The sequence below is a fragment of the Paroedura picta genome, chromosome 1 (genome assembly GCF_049243985.1).
Source record: "Paroedura picta isolate Pp20150507F chromosome 1, Ppicta_v3.0, whole genome shotgun sequence".
Classification (NCBI taxonomy): Eukaryota; Metazoa; Chordata; class Lepidosauria; order Squamata; family Gekkonidae; genus Paroedura; species Paroedura picta.
In genome coordinates, this window is record NC_135369.1 from 150,248,510 (window position 1) to 150,268,776 (window position 20,267).

Consider the following 20,267-nt stretch of genomic DNA (forward strand, 5'->3'; position numbering starts at 1 on the left):
TATGAGTCAATCCTTTCCACCAGGCAGCAACTGAGCTTAGTAGCAGGGGTAAAAGGTTTGCGAGCCAAGGGTGTTAGCTGAGGGCAAGGAAGACGGCAAGAGCCTCTCGCTAGCCCTGTGCAAACCTAGCCTTGTGTATGAGAGGAACATGGGTCAAAGATGGAAGGGGCAGTGCAGGGCTTAGGCAGTATGGGTAAGATGGGAGATGTCAGAAGAGACCAGGGGTGGAGGTGAAGAAGGCAGATTGACTGGGAAATTCAGAGAGGATACAAAGAAGGGAGGAATGGGTATCTAAATGAGGACCTGACACCTGGGTCAAGATAAGGATGCTAGAACTGGGCAAGCCTGGTAGAACTGCCCCAAGGAATAAAAGCAGGCAGATGAAGGGAACTGTGTTTCTGATGAAGTCTCTATGGACTTCTTTGATTCTAATTAAGTTCCATTATGTCTGGTGAGCCTGTGCTGCCCGTGGAAGTCAGTGATGATGCCCAGCATCAAGGAATGGTGACTGGGTTTTGCTGTTAGAGACGTAATTTCAAATCAGAGCTCAACCTATAAAACTTATTGGGTGGATTTGGGCTAAGCCAAGTTGTAAGCCAGGTTGTTGCAAAACGAAGGTTTGTTATGTGGATAGAATGAAGCTGAGAAGTTATAAACCATTCCAGGGAAGAGTGCTAAAAACATATTACAGTGCAAACTCTAAACTAGCTATGGTTGTCTGGCTAATGTTGCTTTTAGGTGCACAACCATTATATGCAGATGATTTTGCCTAATTCCAGTCATTGATTTTAGATTTCATTGGGTGAAACAAATTTTGAAGCCACTTGATACTTTCAGATCATGTCACAATGTCATTTTGAAATCTCTTTTGCAGCATAAGCTCGAGGGTGCTTTGTTAGCTCTGGGACAGTTCCAGCATGCCCTGGATGAGTTATTGACGTGGCTGACCCATACTGAAGACCTGCTGAATGAACAGAAACCTGTGGGTGGTGACCCCAAAGCTATTGAAATTGAACTGGCCAAACATCACGTATGTAACTGAGTGGTCTGGGGTTTACCTGTTGGGACTTTGATCTCTTATTACCTTGATATTCACTATGTAACATCCTGAAAAACTTAGGACACAGACTGGAAGCAGTGTATATTTCAGATATAAGATAGCCATTGCCAAGATACTATTATTTCCTTCCTCCCTTTAAATTCCTCGATCATAAATGGCTCAGGCACCCTCATTGATTTTTTAAAAGTTTTGTTGGCAAAGCAGAGCTCTAAGATCCCATCATAATAAATGAACTGCAGGTACAGGAAGGGTTTGGCAAACACATGCTATTATGTACTTCCTGCTCATTCAGTCTTCCATGCATGAGAAAGAGGCAAGAGAGAGAGAGAGATCAGAGCAGAACTTCTGTTTTGATCATCCCAAATATCAACTAAGTTGGCGAACACAAGTCATTGACATTAAAAATTACTTTTGGAAAGGGAAGGGAATGTCACATCTGTTTCTCTAAAAAAACTTTCACTGTTTTAAATTGATAGAAATTAAAACAATGCAAAATAATAAAGCTTTCTCCCGTGCGTGAATAGTAGCAGAAGCCCAGGAGTGTGCCATGGTGGAAATAGTTTTCAGAGATCACGCATGTGTGTGCAAGTGTATGCAAACACAGGGACACCTACTTACTAAGGGAGTTTTTAGGTGGCTTTCAACGTATTTTAAAATAATTCAGTATAAAATAATCAATGCAGGATCCCTTCCTTCCCATGTGCCACTACAGTGCCAACAAGAACTGAGCCCCTGTGATTCAGGTCAAAGGAGTTCCTGGATAAGAATTTTTTTAAATGGTGGTAATAACTCAGGGATGCACATCTTGTCTCGTTTGTTCTTTGGAGCCAAGTTGTCAGTGAAGATCCTAACCATCACTTCAAACTGTTCTGGTAAAGGGCAGGAGCTCCCATTTTCTATAGCACAGTGGGCATAAGGAGAGGGTGAGAAGGTAGCGCAAGTCTTCCCATAGATACCAGTGGGAACACAAGCAAATTTAATAATCAAAATAAACATGGGTAGTAGTGGATATAATGCAAACAAATTAAAAAAAATAAATATGAAAAATGGGGGAGAATTCAAGTGTCTTGTCTAGATTACATTATCCTAACCCATTAATGACATGTTTTTTCTTAAATCCCCTGAGCCTTAAGGGATGATTCACTTCCAGCCTTTGATTGTCCATCCCCTTGAGATCTCCTAGTCAAATGATTTTCATGATCACTCTGTGAGGCAATCTCAGCCCTATATCAACCACTGCAGTAAAGTTCTAATAATGGAATGTATTTTGATGGATGTGAAAAATTAGGACAGTAAATAGTAGAAGTGTTATCAAATACCATGGTAACTCTGATTCAGTTTGAAAATTTAATTTTTTAATGCATGGAACAAAACAGTAGTTGGATAAAAATATTGACAAAATAGTCATTTGTTTTGTGTTGATTGCATATAAAACAATGTAACAATAGCATATAACTTACCAGTGCTGTTAAAAGGCTACTGGGACTCTCCCCAATAGGCAGGACAAAAATGGCCTTCTTGAACATGTTTGAAGATTAAAATTAGCTAACAATACATTTTCATAAATCTTTAGCAAACGTTTGACCTAATTAGACCACAGTGAGTATTTTACAGATAGAACATATCAAAAATATATCATGAGTTTATGGCAATAACTTGATTTTATAGTCCTGATAGTTTGAAGTTATATTCCTTATGCATGCATGCATGCATGCATGCATGTAGAAGAAGAAGAAGAGGAAGAGGAAGAGGAAGAGAGTTGGTTCTTATATGCTGCTTTTCTCTACCCGAAGGAGGCTCAAAGTGGCTTACAGTCGCCTTCCCTTTCCTCTCCCCACAACAGACACCCTGTGGGGTGGGTGAGGCTGAGAGAGCCCTGATTATCACTGCTCGCTCAGAGCAGTTTTCTCAGTGCCATGGAGAGCCCAAGGTCACCAAGCTGGTGGCATGTGGGGGAGTGCAGAATCAAATCCGGCATGCCAGATTAGAAGTCCGCACTCCTAACCACTACACCAAACTGGCTCTCAAACTGTACTAGGTCTGAATACTGTCAGTAAAGCTGTATGAAAATGAAGACCAAATGAAATTGGTGATATATAGAGACAAGGCATAACATGTTTTCTTTAATTGCAGGTGCTGCAAAATGATGTTCTAGCTCATCAGTCCACTGTAGAAACAGTTAAGAAAGCAGGAAATGATCTTATTCAGTCAAGCGCTGTTGAAGAAGCAAGCAGTTTACAGAGCAAGTTGGAACTTCTCAATCAACGTTGGCAGAATGTCTGGGAGAAAACAGAAAAAAGGAAACAACAGCTGGACAGTGCTTTGATCCAGGTATGTAGGGGGGAAATGGACGTAATAGAGACCTTTGTATTGATTAAATACATTTGTACATGACCTAGCCAGCCTTCAGTGTTTCAAAGCCTGATTGATTCCAGTGAGGGACTGCTGAGCTTATGTGCCTCTTTTGGATTCCTAAATGGTTATCCTAGGGAAGATTGTGTTCTTTGTGTATTACAATGTGAAGTACCACACTTGAATCTTAAACATCATGTTTCCTGCTTATATAGCAACTAGGTGATTTGTGCTGAATTATACTGTAAGCAGTTTTTAATGGGTTGAGTTACTTTTTTTTGTGGGGTTTTGGTATTTCCAAGAGTTTAATTGGGACTTGATCCATTTGTAGCTGCAAACTGAGATTTAAAATGTATAAGCCTCTTTTTCCACTTCATGTTCTGGCAGTGATAATACCTGTGAGAGTTCTGTCTGTCTGTCTTCAACAATGTTCCATTGTGTGTCCAATAATTTTCAGTAGAACCCCAGGGGTTAATTTTGGCTTATAGCATTTTCATTGTAGCTTTTTTATTATTAAAGTCTGACTTAATGTGCCCACGTTCAGTTGCCTCATAGCTGATGAGTCAATTCTGAGTACTGAGACATGTTCCCAAATGCTATGATGTATCACTTTAGGCACAAGGTTACCATGGTGAAGTTGAAGATCTACAGCAATGGCTGACTGAAACTGAGCGTCAACTTTTGGCATCGAAACCTGTTGGTGGTTTACCAGAAACTGCAAGAGAGCAGCTTAATACCCATCTGGTAAGGGTCTTACTATTTGCAGATGGTCCCAATTTGGAAGCTAACCTTTGTGGCCATTCGTTGTAAAATGCTGGCAAGCTTTACAGAGTCAAATGTCTGTAACATTGTTAAATGAACAAACTCCTTTGTAAATTGCCAGGCTACAAGGCCGATTGAGTAGTACATAAGAACTGCTGAGCAGTCCTCAGCATTGTATTGCTTATGGGGAAATCTGCTGTGTAATCCGCATTCTTTTTGTCCCTCTAGCATACAAATCTTTTATTTTACACAGGGCTTCAAAACAGAAAGGTTGTTTTGTGCGATTTTCCTTCTATATCAACAAAACTGTTTTGTTTTAAAAGGAAAAGATTGCCCCAAATCAAATAACTGTCCCAGTTGTCCTCATTTTATTTTTTCATGCCTCATTGTATCAGCCACAGTCCTGAATGTTCCAGCCAATAGCCACTACTGTATGACTAATGCTTGGGCATACCGAGCCACCTCACCATTCAGAGGATCCCCTGCTAAACCATAAACCTTTTCTTAAACATGGTGAGGGAAGGAAGAACTTCTGAAAGGCAGTTGAGACAATGAATAATAACCGGTTCATGGAAAAGGGAACTTACATACCTCTTGGTTGTAGACTGCTGTCTCGGCATCTATAATTTCAGAATAGGGCTTGCTTGATGGAAGGTCACATGGTCTGAGACAGAGGTAGTCAAACTACGTCCCTCCAGATGTCCATGGCAGGGGCTCATGGGAATTGTAGTCCATGGACATCTGAAGAGCTGCAGTTTGACTACCCCTGGTCTGAGATGTGGATCATTAGGATTGTACAACCTTAGAGGTTGGTAAATTCCAGTAGTGCACTATAAATAAAATAAATTGCGTATAGACATCTTCATGTACTTCATTCGTTTTTCTATGCTGATTTTTCAAAATCAGAGAATGTTCACAATTCCATGGTACCTGCATGGTGTGCTCCATGACACCTGCCATACCTACACAATGGGTGGTGTTTGTGCACAGTTTGTATCCAATTGCATTAACAGTTAGTTAGAAAGATGTAGCTAATTGCATATTCCTGGTGCGCTGTATAGTAAAGTGTGAGGCTAATCGTAAAATATAATTATGTATTCATAATTTGAGGTGTTTTCTGCCCTTGTTTTAGGAACTCTGTTCTGCCTTTGAAGCCAAAGAAGAAACATACAAATGCCTGATGCACAAGGGCCTACAGATGCTTGCAAGATGCCCAGAATCTGTCGAGACAAAGGCTGAGCAAGACATAAATAACCTAAAAGAAAAATGGGAATCAGTAGAGACAAAGCTCAGCGAAAGAAAAGTACGTTGCAATTTACACATGAGGAAATTTTTGAAATATGTGTTGCTGTGTTTTCGTTGGATTGCTTTAGGTGTAAATTGGTTTGCCCTCCTTTAGCTCCACACTGTCTTCTAAGCACTAAATGATGTCACACACCAAAAATTCATATGGGAAAGCAGATCAATAAAACATATGGTGATAGACCAGTGGTTATTGTAGTGCAGAGGTCAACAATTTAGGACTGAATGAAGCCTTTCAAGCTCTGTCATCTTGTGAGCACGAAACTGACAGTTTAATTTTATTGCTGGCATTTTGAACGTAGTAATTCTTTAAAGTTTCAAGTGACGAGGCCTCTCCTGCCTCTCCAGCAGAAGCACTGCACTCATGTTTAGCCATAGGTTTCCATGGGACTATACATTCCTTTAAAAAAATTGTTCCAAACGTTTCTAAACAGTTTATTCTGAGTTCAAACTTTAAATTACATCGTGGCCGCTGGGAAAAAAATGTTTGTAAAGAACAGAAATGATTCAATAAATAAAGAAAGCTATTCTTAGAAATAAACAATATTTGCACCCTCCTTTTCATGGTAAATTAATGAATCAGTTGAGAGGCTTGGTTCAGGCATTTGCTGTACAAGAATACTTTAATAGTGAGTGTGTAGGAGGTACATCCTTCTTATACCCCAGGCAGACTATCTACCAATAACTGCAGAATCCAGTTAGGGCTGATTTCATTATCACATTATCTTGTACTTTCTGATCAAACTGTCCTTCATGCCAAACCCAGTCTGGGAGCTATCAAAGAAGCGGTCAAAGACAGCTCATACTTTTTAAAATGTGGTTTTGTTTCAGTTTTCCCCCTGTGCTCATGTAGACTTCAGACACTGGGGAGATTCATTTCTTCAGGTCCTGCAAACAGTCTGCAACAATGAGATTGAGGGATCTCAGAAAAATAATGCTTTACAGTTGTAAAAGCAAAAGAAAAAGAAATGATCAAATCCTTTCAAAACTCTCCTTTTGTATTCCAAAAAAAGCACATATTTAAAATATGTTTGTATTTATTTTGGCATTAAAGGGACTGGCTTAGAAGGTATTATTCTGACCCCCCTTAAAAATAGCAGTTGTCATGCTAAAAATCACGCCTTTTAAGGTTGTAGTTTTTTAAAGCAAATCAGGGATTAGTTTTCAGAGAGGATTCTGTTATTTTGTTGTTGCTTTATGCATTCACAAGTGGATTCACTTTTTCTGGCACCCTGATTCTCACTATTCTTGCAATGGATAGCCATGGGGCTCTATCCATCATCCTTTGGCAATGAGATAGTATTGAGGTGTGTTCTCTCTTTATTTCTTTGGTTCTACTCCCTGATATTCTGCGAAATTCAACAGAAGACCATTAGAATAAAATCTCTGAATTAAAAGTAGAACAATTCTTAACTGAATCTGAAGTAACTTGCTTTTTTAATTAATATCAGACTTCATGCTGTCGTAATACCTAGTTCATTATATTCTTTTCTTCCATGAGACATCAGCTGGATGCTGGACGAGAGGGCCCACCATACAGAGACTCTTGCTGGCTTCATAAACTTGTCAACTGGGCCTTTGTTTAGTAGCAGGAAGTAGACTTCTTTCAGCTAATTAGGACAAGAATGCTCAATCTAGTTGGCCAGACAGCTCTCCGTCCCTTTTTTATATTAATTGTGACTATTTTTCATGCTGTACTGATGCATGTGGTCCTGACGCATGCAATCATAATCAAAGCTGAAATGCACATGTGTGCTTCTGGAATCCTTTTGAGACACTTGTAAGCAGAATCATTTCGTGTTAAGTAAGGCTGGTTTTTCAATACACAGAAATCTGTATACAGGACTTCATACTCTTGCTTGCTCCCAGTAGGTTTTTGTTCAGTGTCTCCCTGTTGAAAACACCAAAAAAAAAAAAAACCATCCTTTTTATCTATTTAGTAATCCAAAGTATGTTAGTATTATCCTAGAAACAATTGGTGGGGGGAGTAGTCCTCTTCCCAAGTATGCTGAACTATAAAACTGTTTAATTCCCATAAATTTCCCACCATGACTAAAGTATGGCATGTTGTTGCAGATCAAACTGGAAGAAGCCCTTAGTTTGGCAATGGAGTTCCACAACTCCCTGCAAGACTTTATCAACTGGCTTACTCAAGCTGAGCAAACCTTGACAGCAGCTTCTCGGCCAAGTCTTATTTTGGACACCGTCTTGTTTCAAGTTGATGAGCACAAGGTATGTAAAGGATCAACAGCGGAGGTATAACGCCTTCCCACTCCTTGCAAGGCCCTGGGATGGCTCATATTAATGTTTTAAGCAACTCAGGAACTTCCAAATGACATTTAACAGCTTTATAAATGGCATTTTATAGTTTCTCTAGCTCATAAAGTAGATAAGCCAGCACATCATTTATTTTATATGTGTGTAACTATGAATCTTTACAAATGTCAACTTTCTTTTGGCAGGTCTTTGCTACAGAAGTGAATGCCCACCGTGACCAGATTATAGAACTGGACAAAACTGGAACACATCTGAAATACTTCAGCCAGAAACAGGATGTTGTCCTCATCAAGAATCTTCTGATCAGTGTCCAGAGTAGATGGGAAAAAGTAGTCCAGCGCTTAGTGGAGAGAGGAAGAGCTTTGGATGATGCAAGGAAACGAGCCAAGCAGGTAATGTGGCAACTGTTGCATACCTGTAACTAAAGCTGCATTCTTGAAGTAGGTGGTACTTTCCAAGTCATTGTAATACAATGAGTTTGGCTGCTTATAGCCAGATCAGCTATTTTTACAGTTCCTTCACGCCACATGGTACTTTCGTTTAGAGAAGGTAGAATCATCACTTATCATCACCTTGCAAAATAAGTTATGTGCCTTTTAATTGTTATGATTACTTAACAAGTACCTTTTCTGTAGTCACTTCCTCTTTGCTCATTGGCTTCAGGCTCTTTTCTTGATGTTGTCATCTCGAATGCTGGGGGGGGGGGGTTATAATCAAAATTTATTTCTCCCCCATTGAGCTGCTCTTCAAATTAAAATTTAGGAAATTTGATGATCACCAGTCCAACTCACTTCTGGGTGTTTTTATTCTTGTTAGTTTTTATAATCAGTCTCAATGTAGATGGCAAACACTGAAGGAAGTGATTTCTTTAAACCAGAAACATAAAAATGGTAATTGCCTGTCCATGTGCATTGAGGAACAGGCTAGCTGAGGCTATTATGAAGGCCCCCACAGTTCTGTCATTTTGCAAAATGTGCAAAACAGAATGTTCATTAGGACATTCTTGTAGGAAGATCAAAAGCTGCTGTGTAATGGTGACTTCTAATGTTGATTGTCCTGTTGCCTTAAACAGATATGTTTGCATGTGTTGTGCCAAATTGTCTTGTCCCCCCCCCCCATTCAATGATCCCAACTCCACTGCATTATTTTGTCTTACTAGGAATCTTTGTTGTTGGATTCAAGTGTTACCATATCTTGTAATCTGCTCACTGATTGACTGATGGTCACAGCCCTGGGCAGCCCAGTCACAGAGCTGAGGGAAGAACCAATCAGGTCTGCAAAAGCAATGGAAGAGCAGACAGGAGGAAGGGAAAGGTTAGCCAGTATTAGCTCTATATGGAGCAAAGGCCTTTTCTGGGGTGAAGGCCTCCATGAGAAAAAAGGGCCTGCTAAGAAGTAGGAACATTGAAGCAGAAACTGACAGTGGCTGGAAGAAGAGGCCTGAGGTGGAGGAGGCAGTGAATTCATTTTCGTAGCTTTTTTTCCTGGCATGTAAGCTTTTTCAGATTGGAGGCATTTGGAGACAAAAGATTTCCAATATGGAAATAAAGACAGTATTGCAGTGGTCCCTAACCCACGCGGCTCCCTCTCCCCTCCCGCAGCGAGAAGCTCGCCAGGCTGCGAGCAAATCGACTGCCAAAGCACCCAATTGGCTTGCGGCTCAGCAAGCTTCTTGCTGCGGGAGGGGGGGGAGAGGTAAGCATGGTGGTGCAAACATGCAAACATGTTTGCACGCTGGTGGTGCAAACATGCATGCGCAGCAGGTCTGCACATGCGCGTTTGCACCCAATGAGGGCGCTAACGTGCACATGTGGCAGTTTCATGCATGCGTGCATGTGCAGAGCTGCCACGCATGTGCATTTGTGCCCCGCCGGGAACGCAAGCGTGCATGCACGGCAGGTCCCCGCATGCGCGAAACTGCTGCATGTGCGTGTTTGCGGCCCTGCCGGGTGCAAATGCACATGTGCGGTAGGTCAACACATGCGCGTTTGCACGGGGCCCAGGTCACCCTCTTCCCCAATCCCTTGGCAGCAGTCCGCAACCGAAAAAAGGTTCCGGACCACTGCTGTATTGTACCTATGTGAGGTTTGACCACCTAACTTCCATTATCCTGAGACAATGTGCACATGGAACTTGGATCCTGAATTTAAAATCTCACCAAGTACAAATCGGTCTACTAATTTTCCTCTGGCATCTCTCTATTGTATGCATCTGTTTGCTGCTGATAAAATTTGCATCCTATTGGTTATGAGAAGGAATGAGACATTTAATGTAAATTGCTTATTGCAGTCAAATTAAAAGTCTAAAATAAGAGTGTTATTTTTAGTATATACTGTAGCTGGGTTCGTCATACCTTGAAGCATGACTTTGCATAATATTCCTTTATATTTAATATATAGCTGATTACACATTGAATGTTTTGGATGCTTGCTTATAAAGGTATTCAAGTGAAAATTTTACTTTCCTACAGTTCCATGAAGCCTGGAACAAACTGATGGAATGGCTGGATGATTCGGAAAAGAATTTAGATGCAGAGCTTGAAATTGCAAATGATCCTGATAAAATTAAGCTGCAGCTTACCCAGCATAAGGTGAGTCACCACTAATGGAAAGTTAAAAGGTTTGTTTATTTATTCCATTTATATCTTGCTACTCCCATATAGTGGTTTGTGGTGGTTAACAGTAATCTTCATAAAACCCCAGCAATCATAAAAAAACCCTTAAACCCCATTAAAACCCACCCTTGATGGCAACATAACCCTCACTCCTCCCCACTCACAGACTACAAGAACAGCCTCCAGCAGATCACACCTCAGTGGCTGATGTCCTGGTTAGCACAGTGAGGGGCCCATATCTTACCCGTCCTAGCTTCAGCCAACGACCTGGTGGAAGAGCTCTGTCTTGCAGGCCCTGTGGAACTCGGAAAATTCTATCAGAGTCCTCAGTTCTCCCGGGAGCTCATTACACCAGGTTGGGGCCAGGACCTAAAAGGCCCTAGCCCTAGTTGAGGCCAGGCAAACCTCCCTCCGGCCAGGAACCCCCATCAGATATGCATCCGCTGATCAAAGGGCTCTGTGGAGGCATAAGGAGACAGATGGTTTCACAGATATGTGGGGCCCAAACCAGGTCCAGACCCAGATTAATACCAAAACCTTGAACCTTATCAGGGCTCATTCCGCACATATAGGATAATGCACTTTCAATGTACTTTTACACATGGATTTTCCTGTGCAGAACAGGAAAATCTGCTTCTAAAGTGCTTTGAAAATGCATTAACCAATGTGTGCAGAAAGGATGCTGGGCTGCAACCGGAAGCCAATGCAGCTGCCTCAGCACTAGCTAGAAATAGTCCCTCCAAGATGTTCCTCTGAGGACCCTAGCAGCCGCATTTTGCAACAGTTGTAATTTATAGGTCAGAAACAAGGATAGGCCCATGTAGAGTGAGTTCCAGAAATCTAATCTGGAGGTGACTGTTACATGGATGAATGTGGCCAAGCAATCTGAGGACAGGTAGGGCACTAGTAGCCTTGCTTTGCACAAGAAAAAATGCCATGTGGACTACTCCTGTGACCTGAGCCACCATTGAAAGGGAGGCACCCAGGATCACATCCAAATTTCTGGCCAGAGGGCGAGATGTTAAGTTGCATCCCAGCCAGCACGGGTAGGTGTACCTCCTGCTTTGTTGCCTTCCTGCCCAGCCACAGGACCTCTGTCTTGGAGGGGTTGAGTTTCAGGCAACTCTGCTCTAACTATCCAAATGGTCCGATCAGGCTTCACAAACTTCAGTAGAGCACTGAATAATTAGCAGGAGAGGCAGATTTATTGGCTTTTGTAGGGTGGAATGTTTGTCACCCTCAAATTCAGAGTCTGGCTGAGTAAATATAAGCTGGGAAGTTCTCTGCAGGATCTGATTTTTTTTCTCAAGACAGACAGAAAAGTTGGTTGAATAATTGTTGTTTATTTTTTGAAAAGAGTGAGCTGCAGTGGAGCTGTCAGCAGCAACAGTTAAACTCTGCAATAGGAATGGATAATTTTGCTGTTAAGAGTTCCCAGCTGCAAAGCTCCTCTCCATAAATCTCATTATAGGCAGATGAAAAATAACCTTTGACCCTTGGACCTTTACAGCTACAGGGAAAAGGTCACACTGAATAGAGACAATCCATTTCATGGTTCTGTTCTGCAAAGCTGCCTTCATTTTGAACTTCAGCAATTGCTGTATTGTTGGTAATCTTAGCATTCTGGTCATCTTTCTAGCACACCATCTTTTAAAAATCTCTCTTTAGTCCTTGTTTGCTTTCTATAAGAAAATGAAAGTTTGCTTTCTGCTATGATTATTGATAACAGGCCTCAAGTTCTTTTATTGTTACATTACTGACAGATGGTCAACCAAATTATACTACATCTTTACTTACAGTCAAGAAGATATGAATTTTTGATGTTTTTATGGGTTTTTATGTTGTTTTATTGGATGTAAACTGCCATGAGCCAGCATGCTGGGAATGGTGGTATATAAATATAATTAATAAATAAAATAAATAATAAATAAATTTATCTTGGGACTGAGACCGTTTATAGGATGAATAAGAGTTTGCAAAGGGACTAGTAGGTCATCGACTCGAACCCTTTACTCAGTGCAGGAATTCCCAGCTAAAGCTTTCCCAACAGATGGCTATCCAATCTGTTGCCTGAAAATCTCCAGCAAGGGGCAGCCCACTGCCTTGCAGCTGACCTGGGGAGATTGTCTGGAGGCTTGTTCATAGGTGAAACATTCCTGATGTTGCTTTGAGAAGAGCCATTTTCAGATTTCTTGCCAGACACTCCTCTATAGACGGAATGTTCTCCTAGAGCAGGCATTTTCCCTTCTTTCCCCCTTAGCTAATGAAACAGAGCTTGCAGGGAGAGAAGTTAGTGGATTCCCCTGCAACAAAGTTTTTCTCTCTGGCTCCCCATCCATCCATGATTCATTGTTTGCCTTTAGATGAGGATTTGCAGGACTTCTCCACTAAGACCAGAATGTTTTGAAATGTTTATATAGCTGAGACCTGATTGCATTATTAAAGTTACAATGGCTTAACTATTAATTGAAATGGTTAGTCAGCTCAGATCTTTTAGTGTCAGCTCAAAGAAGCAAATTCCAGAATTTAAAAATGCTCAATTTCTTGCTAATTTAACCCATTAAAAAGTATCAGCTTATCTCACTTTCCCATGTATTGAAAATAACAAAGTAGTCTCCCCCAAATCCTAGCTAATTCCCTTGGGTGGTATGACTGCATGCTTTGTTTAGACTCTTCTTTTTACAAATAAGTCTTTAAACCACTGTTGAAGATTTTAGTGGCTTTATTTTCTTAGACTCTGGTAATAAACTAAGCAGCATGTGATATGTGGAATAACTTGGCTTCATTCTTTGCTGGCTTGTCACTGCCAAAAATAGGAAGAAACCAAGATAAAAATGCTCTGTGTCTCATAGTTGGTACATGTTGCCAAAGACTCAGGAATATTCATTGCTAATTTATCTTTTTGTTTGTTTGTTATTACATGTTACATTTAGAAGTCAACCTCAGGGGAAGAAAGACTTTGGGTTACACAGTTCAGCTTTTTTTGTTTTGGCTTTTTAACGGGATAGTGACCTGTTGACCTGACCAGTTTATTTATTTTTAGGAAAGAGTATCAGCCAAATGCTTATGAACAGATTTTAAAATGTAATAATTAAAACATCATAAACACCACAAATAGCTCCAGAAAGTCTGCTGAATACAATAATGAAACCATCAAGAATTGTTCACCTTGACTGATTAATTTCAGCTCTTCATGTTTTAGGACAACAAAATTTAAGTCCAAAATCACCTTTAAGACCAACAAAGATGTCTGAGGAAATGTGCATACACACAAAACCTCACACCTTGAATAAATCTTTGTTGGCCTTAAAGGTACCATTGGACTCAAAGGTTGTTGTGCTACTTCAAACCAACACGGCTACCCACGTGAATTTCCTGTTTTAGGGTTTGACGCCTTTCCACTGTACCTTTGTCAGTTTCCTTCTTATGGGCAGTGCTGATAGAATAGCTGCCTTTGACCATTGGGCTTTCATACCTTGTGAGCTTCATTCTTGACCATTTGGACATGATGGAAGAATTAACAGAAATCTTGTGTCTTCGACATTTGTTATGCTGTCTTGCAAAAACATGGTAGCTCTATAATGGGATGACTTAACAAATCCCTGTCACATAGGAAAAAGCACCCCAAAACAATCAGGCTTTTAAAACTTCCTCTATTACGTGATTCATAAATTCCCTTTGTTTGAAACTGAAATAGTGCAGCCATTTGTTTGTATCTCATGGAGACCAGCATACTGTGAAAATTATTCAATTATGCTGGATTGTGTCCACTGTTTGCTTAGTGTTATAGCTTTGTCGGCATCTGAGAGAGAGCACACAGTAAGGGTTTCTCCCCTTGAAGTCTAAAGTTATTTAATGCTAACCCTAATCTGGAAAAAGAAAGTAAAACCAAAATGCATAGAATTAAAATTGATCAATATGAGTAGCATTATGTTGTGCTTGCGGGCTGAGTGCTACTACAGTTCCTCAGGAGATTTGGTGAAATGCAAGAAGCATTGCTGTTCAAACACAGGGATTCTGACTCCTGGATTATAAATTACATCCACATTCAGAATGGCATTAGGTACATAGCCCAGCACAGGCATGATTACACAGCTGTTAGCCTTTGTCATCCGCTTGTCCCGGGAAAACACGGTTTGCTCTGTGCCTGCTAGTGACTTCATGGCAAAGGCTGCAGCTCAGTTCCTATTGAACCCTCTAATCAGACACTGATATTTTCTGCATAAAGGCCTCTTTGAGGGAACAGGGGGTTCCCATGATCAAGAGAAAGGCAGATTTCTGTTAGTGACAACGGTGATCAAACATGTACTGCTTGGATATGCTTTTTGTTCACTTGCTCACCAAAGCTGACCTCTGTAATAATGAAATGTCTTTTTTTTTGTTAAGATCCCACTTGTATCTTTGCATTACCATGAAGGTCTTGACTACACCTTCTGTATTTGACTAGTTTCTGTGATTTCTTTAGCTGTATTCTAATATTTCTCATGTGGCTCATAGCAACAAGCAGCACATTTCCCCTGCAGCTTCTTCACAAGTCCATTTAGCTGGGATGCTTGGCTTTGAGGGTGATTTTTGACTCATTTTAAATCAATAGGGACTCAGGGGATCTGAATGCAAGAGATTTGGTGCAACTGCTTTGTATAGACGATAGCCCGAAATGATAGAATCTAGCATCCAACTGGAGGTCATGAACCTTCTTACATGGCTTCCTTTAATTGTCCCATTAAAGCCAATTGATTAAAGCTCTATTGATTTCAGTGAATGTCAGGCAGACTAAGAAATGTGTGGCCAGGCTCCAAATGTGCTCATGGGATTTCTTTACTAACTGGAGGGTATTTCTGAAATCCCCAAACACTGAATTTGGATCCAAGTGCTATAAAATCCTAATAACATTTTAGAGTGCTTTCAAACTGCACTATTAATCTACATTTTTTTTTTGTAATCCTTACAACATCCCTATAATGTTGGTCAGTACTCTTATCCCTGTATTGCAGGTGGAAGTGATGAAGCTACCTTGCTAAAACCTCACAGTGTATTCATGGTAGGGACAAAGTTCAAATTGGGATCTAGAGTAAAAAACTTGGTTATGCATCACTTGATTGTCTAGAATGCTCATTTAACTGGTATTGCTTAGAAAGCAATCTCCATTCCCTGAGCCACCACATCCCTGCATCTTTGGATGCATGTTTCTCCAGTCTGCCTTTCCAGCTGGCTAACTTGACAGCTCTGGATGTTGCTTGGCTTCTGACAGCTGACATCATTCTTGGTTGCCTCCTTCCCCTCAGTCTGCCCCAGTTTTTATACCAGCTTTGCCAGAGGACTCCCAACTTTGTGGCCGGCATACCTGCCTGCTGTGCAAGACAGTTCTGTGGCTCACAGGGAAGGGTCCTGCCAGATATAGGCACTGTCTCTGTGTTGTTTCCTGTATGGTGGGTTTGGTTGCTGCATATTCCTTTGGGTAAGAGTGGAACTGAGCAATAACCTTAATTATCAGGCACAGTTGGACAATTGGTAACCCCATTCCCCATGGGTACTAGGGAAGAAAGCTTTTACTGTATTTGATTTGCTATCAAAGCCATTATGCTATACCAGTTCTTTAGCGCAATTTAGTACATTGTGTTGTTAAGTCTTATTGTTTGTTGATTTCTCCTCTTTTTCTGTGTTCAGGATTTCCAAAAAGCTCTTGGAGCCAAACATTCTGTGTATGACACCACAAACAGAAGTGGACGCTCTTTAAAAGAGAAAACCTCTCTTGCTGATGACAATCTGAAACTAGATGACATGCTGAGTGAACTAAGAGACAAATGGGATACTGTATGCGGAAAATCTGTGGAAAGGTAAAGAAAAGATGTGGCAGTGCATCTTATGTAAAAGATCTCATGAAGTAATAGCTGTAATGAACAGCGGAAGGGGGCTTGTCAGCGCAATCCTAGCAGAGTTACGCCTTTCTACGACCATTTACTTCAGTGGACAGAAGGGTCAAAATGCCCTTAGTGTTGCATTGTACTGTATGTTCTGAACCTGGTAATTGAGACCCTTGGCAACATGACTAGTATCTGTTTCTCTGCATGCTATTCATAAGTCTGGCTGGAAGTGCACTACATCATCCCATCTGTACATGGGAGCGCACTCTGTACACAGCAGCTTGCTCTGTAGCATTCCCTCATCAATGTTGAATTTTTATTCAGCCACTATGGCTCATCAGAATAAAGGCAGTAGTGCCTCCTTTTCCAGCCTCAGTCAAAATGATTGTTTAATTTGGATACCAGCTCTGAATATGATTCATTAATGCGGTGGTAGATGATGTCTGTGCATTACTATTCCTCTACCCCTGCATTCAGTGTCTGTTTTGTTTTCCAACTTCAGACAAAACAAACTGGAAGAAGCCCTGCTGTTTTCTGGACAATTTACGGATGCTCTTCAGGCGCTCATAGATTGGCTGTACAAAGTGGAACCCCAGCTGGCCGAAGATCAGCCTGTGCATGGAGATATTGATTTAGTGATGAACTTAATAGATAATCACAAAGTAATGCAACAAAATTACAGTGATTTTCATATTATGTTAAATCAGATTGTTCTAAACAATTAGATTAAATGTCTTTTGCATTAACATAACAAAGATTGATGGATCTATTATATAGAAATACTAGGCTGATATAAAAATTACCTGGAAAAGATAAAACTCTTGCAAAACTTTAGAAAACTAATTTTCGTTGAAACTCAGCTCATAACGAATATGGCTTTATTTTATGATACTTTCTGGGTATTCTGATTTATAATATTTAAAATCTCAGAGTCTTAAATATAAGTGCAAGCAAATGTTTCTCAGTGAAACTATAGATGCTGTAGGTAATACTATAAGCATTCACTCCATATAGGCTCCTTTGGGCATGCTCCATATTGCTTTTCAGGAAGACTAGAATTATGATACATGAGCACATTCCTTTGTGTGAGTAAATCTGCTGAAATAAATAGGGAATCTTAAACACAGGGAAATTGCATTTTGTTCTTCTGGATTGGAATATAAAAGCTTGGAGTAGAGTGCAGGGGGGGAGGGTCTAGAAAGAGAAGCCAATTCTGCACAGGTAGAAAAGGCTGGGAGGGTGCCCATATGGGCTCAGGGCTAATCCCCGTGTCCACATGATGTCACTACTGGGCTGTCGCCCTCCCTGACCTGCTGCATATCAGGCCCTCATGTGCCACACACTAAGAGAATGTGGGAGAATCCATGTTCCCTGTTCGCACTGCAGGGGCCAAGAGGGCCTGTCCCATGGCAGGCCCGTGTGGAGGGGAAGAGTTCTCAGAAGCAGGGTCAGCTCTGCTTAGTACTTGAATATGAGACCACCAAGGAACTCCAAGGTTGCCATGCAAAGGCGGGCAATGACAATTTACTTCTGTTTGTCTCTTGCATTGAAAACCCTGCAGGGTTGCCATAAATCAGTTATGACTTGTTAGTACTTTTGACCAGCAGAAAGTTTTAATAAATCCAACCCAACTTCTTTTAAAATCTTAGAAGGAGCAATGGCTCAATGGTAGACCAACTGGCTTTGAATGAGAAGGTCCCAGATTCAATTGTTGTAGATATTGTATGTGAGGGTCCTGTGTGCCTAGGATTGGCTCGCCTTCTGCCCTGACAATGTGAAAGATCTCTAACTGAGACCCCAGAAAGCAGGTGTCAGAGTCCACATTACTGACCTTGATAGACCAAGCACCTGACCTAGGCAATTTCATGTGTTCATATTAAATATAAGACAAAAAAAATGTGTAAGCTAGGGGTATCTGCTCTGAAAATTGTTATTAGGAAGCTTTTTAACATAGGTAAAATAATGTAGTTTTGATGTGCATTATTTATTTGTTTTATTTGATTTATTTGATTTGATTTCTATACCGCCCTTCCATATGGCTCTGGGCGGTTATGCAGTTAACTTTGTGAAACAGAAGGGTCCAATCTTTTTTTCTGGTGACCAGGTGTTCCAGAAAGAACTAGGAAAGAGGACAAGCAGTGTTCAGGCTTTGAAACGTTCTGCCCGAGAGCTGATCGAAGGCAGTCGCGATGATTCCTCCTGGGTAAAAGTCCAAATGCAGGAACTTAGCACTCGGTGGGAGACTGTGTGTGCGTTGTCTGTCTCCAAGCAAACACGGCTAGAACAAGCCCTCCACCAGGTAAACAAATGAACCAAAGACACCAAATTCAAGCAGTTGCGGGGGAGGGGGGGAAGATGGTGGTGCAGTACATTCTTAGGGTCTTAATGTCATGGGGAGACCGTGAGGGCCTTCTTCATGCCCTGCTTATACCATAAAGCTTCACATGCACAAATAGATTGTGGCAAATGAGCCAATCATTGTAAAGCCAGCGTACAGAAATATTAAATTGAAAGACAGAAACAAAATCTGTTTCTTTAGGCCAAATCACGTTAGCAGAACAGTGAAACTGATTGGGCTGGATTCCAAATAGAGTCTAATCTAGTCAAATTCATACGTAAAATTAAATTTTAAAACAAAAGTATTGCTAAAACAGTTGTGAATATGGATGTGAGGTCTGTAGGCCCACTCCAGGGAGCATGCTAGATCAGGCGTGGGGGGGTGGCTGGTGGAGGAGGCCAAGGCTGTGACTGAGGTGGCAGCTGCGCATCCTTTATGGGCCCAGGCCGCTGCTGTGAAGCCACTGTGGGTAGAGGCAGTGGCTGTGCTGCCTCTGTGGGCTGAGACAGTGGCTGCAAATCCTCTGTGGGTCAAGTCAGCAGCCGTGCAGACTCCATGAGCCCAGGAGGTGGCCGCAAAGCCTCTGTAGGTGGAGACAGCTGCACGGCCTCTACGGGCTTGGGAGGTGCGGCAGCAGGCCCAGCCAGCACCGCTATAAGGGGTATGGAGAGGGGGAGGGGAAGTGGGAGGGATAAGAGAGCCTGAGTGTGTTTCTGGGGGAGCAGGGAGGGACCAGGGAGTAGGTCAGGGAAGTGAATGGTAAGAGGGGTGAGGGCAGGGGGGAAAAGGGGGAAAGGAGTTCACTTGTTTGTGTATGCGTGTGTGTGTGTCTGAGAGTGGGGGAGGGACCAGGGAGGAGGTCAGGAAAACAAGAGGGACGAGGGCAGAGCAGAATGGGGAGAAGGTGTGTGTGTGTGTGTGTGTGTGTGTGTGTGAGAGAGAGAGAGAGAGAGAGAGAGAGAGAGAAGGGGGAAGGGACCAAGAAGCCCAGAGCGGGTATGTGTTCCACATACCTTGTACGAGTCAGGCTGTTGTGAATTTTTTATTTGTTTATGACTATAAACATGACTATAAGCACTTGCTTGAAATGGTTCAATTAATACATTAAAAACCCTTTAAAATAAGTCTCTACATAGTTCTAGATAGAGTGGAGAAGGTTAGGGCATGTTGTTCATCCTTTGCATATGCTGTGAGGTGTCTGCAACGAACCCACTGAAATGCACACACACATGTCTTCAAGCAGTATGTGGTGCACCCACTGGAAGTTTTTTCTAAATGCTTTTTAATGTGTTTCTGAAACTCACAAAACCTGTTTGACCAGCATGCACAGTAAAACACAAAAAATGAACATATAAACCCTACTGAGAAATGTCTACCCATGTACTGTTAGCCAGCCATGGCCACTATCTGCAAATACATAAATCCATGGATCAGGGCCAGAGATCTTCCCCCAGGTGTGCAGAAAAACCTGAAAATATATTTAAAAATACATTGGGGGGACGGGACGATGGGTTAAATCCCTTGATTGGCAGCAGAACAAGAGAGATATACTCTGTTTGTCAGCAGTGGCAGTGGTGCAGCTCAGGCAGCAGTGGCAGGTGTGCAGCTCAGCCACTGGCAGCTGATTGGTCTCATCTGCTGTGGCAGAGGACACCAGCTACTGCTTCAGAAGCAGCAGAGGAGCATGTTGGCACCTGA

General features: G+C 41.6%; 1 protein-coding gene across 41 annotated transcripts in view; it reads left to right on the plus strand.

Moving 5' to 3' along the window:
- Positions 1-20,267, plus strand: part of DST (dystonin) — a 404,883-nt gene that overhangs the window by 354,114 nt on the left and 30,502 nt on the right. For all 41 annotated transcript variants that reach the window (XM_077308292.1, XM_077308223.1, XM_077308177.1 and 38 more), the window contains 10 exons: positions 875-1,030; positions 3,194-3,391; positions 4,028-4,156; positions 5,307-5,477; positions 7,553-7,708; positions 7,939-8,145; positions 10,224-10,343; positions 16,035-16,204; positions 16,734-16,893; positions 18,336-18,530. In XM_077308292.1, coding sequence (XP_077164407.1) covers positions 875-1,030; positions 3,194-3,391; positions 4,028-4,156; positions 5,307-5,477; positions 7,553-7,708; positions 7,939-8,145; positions 10,224-10,343; positions 16,035-16,204; positions 16,734-16,893; positions 18,336-18,530 — 1,662 coding nt within the window. The remainder of the gene's footprint in view (positions 1-874; positions 1,031-3,193; positions 3,392-4,027; positions 4,157-5,306; positions 5,478-7,552; positions 7,709-7,938; positions 8,146-10,223; positions 10,344-16,034; positions 16,205-16,733; positions 16,894-18,335; positions 18,531-20,267) is intronic.